Source organism: Choloepus didactylus, chromosome 19 (assembly GCF_015220235.1).
Source record: "Choloepus didactylus isolate mChoDid1 chromosome 19, mChoDid1.pri, whole genome shotgun sequence".
NCBI classification, from domain to species: domain Eukaryota; kingdom Metazoa; phylum Chordata; class Mammalia; order Pilosa; family Megalonychidae; genus Choloepus; species Choloepus didactylus.
Window position 1 is genome coordinate 2049629 of NC_051325.1, and position 4246 is coordinate 2053874.

The 4246-nt window shown below is 40.6% G+C and overlaps 1 gene segment (V, D, J or C); it reads left to right on the forward strand.

Annotated features, from left to right (window-relative positions):
• The first annotated feature begins 1060 nt into the window (after positions 1 to 1060).
• LOC119515980 lies at positions 1061 to 2630 on the forward strand. The segment is given in 3 exon segments: positions 1061 to 1178; positions 1263 to 1688; positions 2440 to 2630. Coding segments are annotated over 3 exon segments (663 nt in total).
• Positions 2631 to 4246: the final 1616 nt, after the last annotated feature.

Below are 4246 nucleotides of genomic sequence, written 5' to 3' on the forward strand. Positions count from 1 at the left end.
AGATATAATTCCAGGATCCAGTGATGCAGGGTCTCATGGGAGCAGCACTCAGGTTAGTATTCAAGGGGGCCTGCTTCCTTCAGGCCATTGTAAGCTCAACCCTTCTTTAAACCATCCATTGTGTGAGTTGATTACCAAGGATCATGCATATTACTTCATAGGAGGGAGTGTAAAAATTTCACTGAATCCAAATTCCATAATCCAAAGTGTCAAAACTGGACACTTCTACTAAACCTGAGTTGGTAGATGAAGACTCCATTCCTGTATATAATCCTCTGATCTTCCATTAACTGTCTCTATTTTAACCCTTAGGAGGGTTTGAGATATTAAAAACTTTCCCTCACTGACAGAGTTCAATGTAGTTTTCTTACTGACATGTAGTTTGAAAAATCAAATGACAAGATTATGGTGCTGTGTGTGATTTGCACACTTAGATTATCCATTTAAGCAGAAATTTCTACCCCATTTCAAAAATAAATGTAATTCATAGGCTTACAGTACCAAATTAAACCACAAAATAACTTTGTATGTGCACTGGAATGAAGCTGTTTCAGTTGCCAATATGTACACCTTAGTGATTTGCTGAAAGTCGTTACAATTCACAGACAAATGAATGCACCCATTGACTCATAATTCACACTCCTTCTTACATTTCATTGCTTCCAAACATTTTGGAATGACTCATGGATTTTATAACAGGAACTTAATGTACCAGAACATGTTTCCACAAATTTAGGAGGTCTTTGACTTATGGAGGTTATTTGCTATGTAAATACATCACTTGAAATAGAGTCTCATTGAACCATTTCCAAAGCCATCCATGATCCCTGAAAAGATCTGGCTTCCTGATCAGCTCATTCAGCAGATTTCTTGTGTGGAGGAAGAGGAGCCTGGTCTCAAAGAATGAGAGGCCCTAGGAGAAGATGAGGAAACACTAGCTTAACTCTCTCAGGGAAACACCAGAGAAAATGTCCTTCTCTTCCCCTTTCATCTTTACATAGAAAGATACCACCCACATGCAAATCACCACCTAGGTAACCATATGAAAGTTAGGGCACAATTACTTAAATTCAGGCTTCTTTGTTTTCTGGAAAAGTATTTTCTGGGAGTCAGAGACATCATCCCCAAGAACATGAAATCCTTGTGGTTCTTCCTTTTTCTGGTGGCAGCTCCCAGATGTGAGTGTCTCGGGATTCAGACATCAAGGTAATTGGGTTCATGTAACTGAGCACATGACTCACTGTGTTTCTCCTTGTCCTCAGGTGTCCTGTCCCAGGTGCAGCTGAAGGAGTCGGGACCTGGCCTGGTGAAGCCCTCGGAGACCCTGTCCCTCACCTGCTCTGCCTCTGGATTATCTTTATCCAGCAATGCTATGGGCTGGATCCGCCAGGCTCCAGGAAAGGGGCTGGAGTGGGTTGGTGCAATAAACAGTGGTGGAAGCACATACTATAACCCAACCCTTAAGTCCCGAGTCACCATCACCAAGGACAACTCCAAGAATGAAGTTTATTTAAAGCTCAGCAGCCTGAGTCCTGAAGACACGGCCGTGTATTACTGTGCGAGAGACACAGTGAGAGGAAGTCAGGGTGAGCCCAGACAGAAACCTCCCCTGAGGGCTCAGGAGGGGCTGGTCGACCCAGGGTGCTTGAGACCACTAGGGGGCGCCCAGTGGCCATCTCCAGGTGCAGGTGCAGAGAGGGGCTGGGAGGAATTGCCTAGACTTGCGTGGGGATTACCTCTTCTTGCTCCACAACATGTAACTGCATAACATGTAAGCAGTGCTAGGATGAATCTAAGATTCAAACTCAGGACAGGATTTTTGTTACTAAATGTATGTTTAAACACATACATACCTATATTATTTACAATGTTATATGAATTGTGTGAATATGCCTGAAAGTGTGAATAAAACTTCATGTCTGAGGTTTCCCTCAACTTAACTCACATTTATGAAAATATTCAGGAAAATCTTCCCAACCCACTGTCATGTTGAGCCTATGCCCTTAGGGGAAGGATGAGGAGGTGGGATAGCTTGATCTCTCTAGGAGCAGCTCCAAGTGCTTCACTTTTTTCCCTCCGTCTCATGTGACATCAGTGAACAGGTCTCTGCTCCTATATTAAATTTCTTATAAAATATGGCTCTGTTACATAAAATGCTATCTTTGTATCACACACACTTGGGTTTTCAGCATATGTTCCTAACTATATAACCTAAAAATAGAAGATTCATAATATTTGGTCTTTAAATAGCATTCCTGATACAATTTATACTTAATGATTTTCATGCCTCTACAAATCAATCATTGTCACATATTCTATTTCCCTAAAATCATCAAAACTTTTTCTATAAATATAACATAAAACTATGCTTACAGCTTCCTGAGAAACAGTTAATGTCACAAGAAAGAGCTTGTCAAAATTCTAATCCTCCCTGCACAGCTACAGGCTTCTTAGGATGGAGCTTACCTGAGGGTCCTCGCAGGGAGACCAGACCTGCCCAGATGTGTGCTTGGAGCTCAGGTTCCAGCACATCCTGGGAAGCGGAGCCTGCCCCCCACTACCTCCTCTCTGCCCTGCCTCTGCACCTGGGAAACGGTTTTCTCTTCACTGCAACTATTGTTAAGGAATGAGAGTTCCTGTCCCAGCTGTGCAGGACCAGATATACCTATGGGACCCATCACCCTTTCAGAACATGACCATCACCTGACACATGCCTGGCTCTGTGCCTACTGGACTCTCAGAATCTCAGATCCCTGGGGAAAGACTGGGGTAAAAGCAGAATGTACAGTGGCATCATCCTCATGAGGCAGTGCTTGAACTTTCGTATATTTCTTCCCCACCCTGGGGCAGAGTGTTTTATATACAATGTTTCTGACCAAGCGGCAATGTTTTTTCCAACAGTGTCTTCAGCTGCCAAATTCAGAACTTCTCAGGTTAAGGTTGTTATTCCTCAGTGAAGAGAGTGGAGGTTTTTCTGGGCATAATTTCCATGGTTGACTAGGTTCCTGACCTCTTTCTACTGGATCCCACTAGTTCCTATAGGATAATATTTTCTTGGTTTTCCTTATTCACATTAACTGTTTTGATCTGTGGGGATCTATGGAGGTGGTTGTGGGTGCATTTCTACCACTGATTCCCCAAGCACCATTTGGGGATAATAGCTTTGCTTTTTTGTGTTATGTTTAGGTTTTTAGTGGATTATTACTTTTTTGGAGGAAAAGCCTGCAAGAAAGCATGGATATGGCCTCTGTGAGATAGAATCTAGGAATTTTATCTCAATTAAAGGTAGAAATTAATTAAAGGCAACTTTTTTTTAAATTAAGATTCTTCAGATACCATACAACTATCCAAAATCCAAAGTGTACAATCAATTGCCCATGGCACCACCATACAGCTGTGTATCCATCAACAAAATAAAATTTTGTTTCAATTTTTAGAACATTTTCACTACTCCAGAAAAGAAATAAAGACAAAAAGAAAGGAAACTCAGATCCTCCGATACCCCTAACCATGCCCCCTCCACTACTGATTCGTATGTTTGGTATAGTACATTTTTGTTACTGTTGATGAAAGAATATTAAAATACTACTAACTGCAGTATATAGTTTGCAGTAGGTATATATTTTTCCCTATATGCCTCTCTATTGTTAACTTCTAGCTATAGTGACATACATTTGTTCTAGTCTGTGAGACAGATTTCTAATATTTGTATAGTTAATCATGGACATTGCCCACCACAAGATTCACTATTTTATGCATTCCCATCTTTAACCTCCAACTTTCCTTCTGTTGATATGCATGAATCTGAACTTATCCTTTCCACCACATTCATACAACTTTCAGCACTGTTATTTTCATAGCATTCTACCATCACCCTTGTCCATTTCCAAACATTTAAGTTCACCCTAGTTGAATATTCTGCTCATAATAAGCAACCGCTCCCCATTCTTTAGCCTCATTTCTATATCTTGGTAACTTATATTTCATTTCTGTGAGTTTACATAATATAATTAGGTCATATTAGTGAGACCCTGCAATATTTACCTTTATGTGTCCATCTTATTTCACTCAATATAGGGTCTTCAAGGTTTCTTCATCAACTCATTTCTTTTAAGGTTTTTTTCACACACTATACATTCCATCCTAAGTAAACAATCATTAGTTCCCCGTAGAGTCACATATTTATGTATTGAGCACCATTGCCACTCATTATGTAAGGACATCTCCATTTCTTCCACAAAGATGG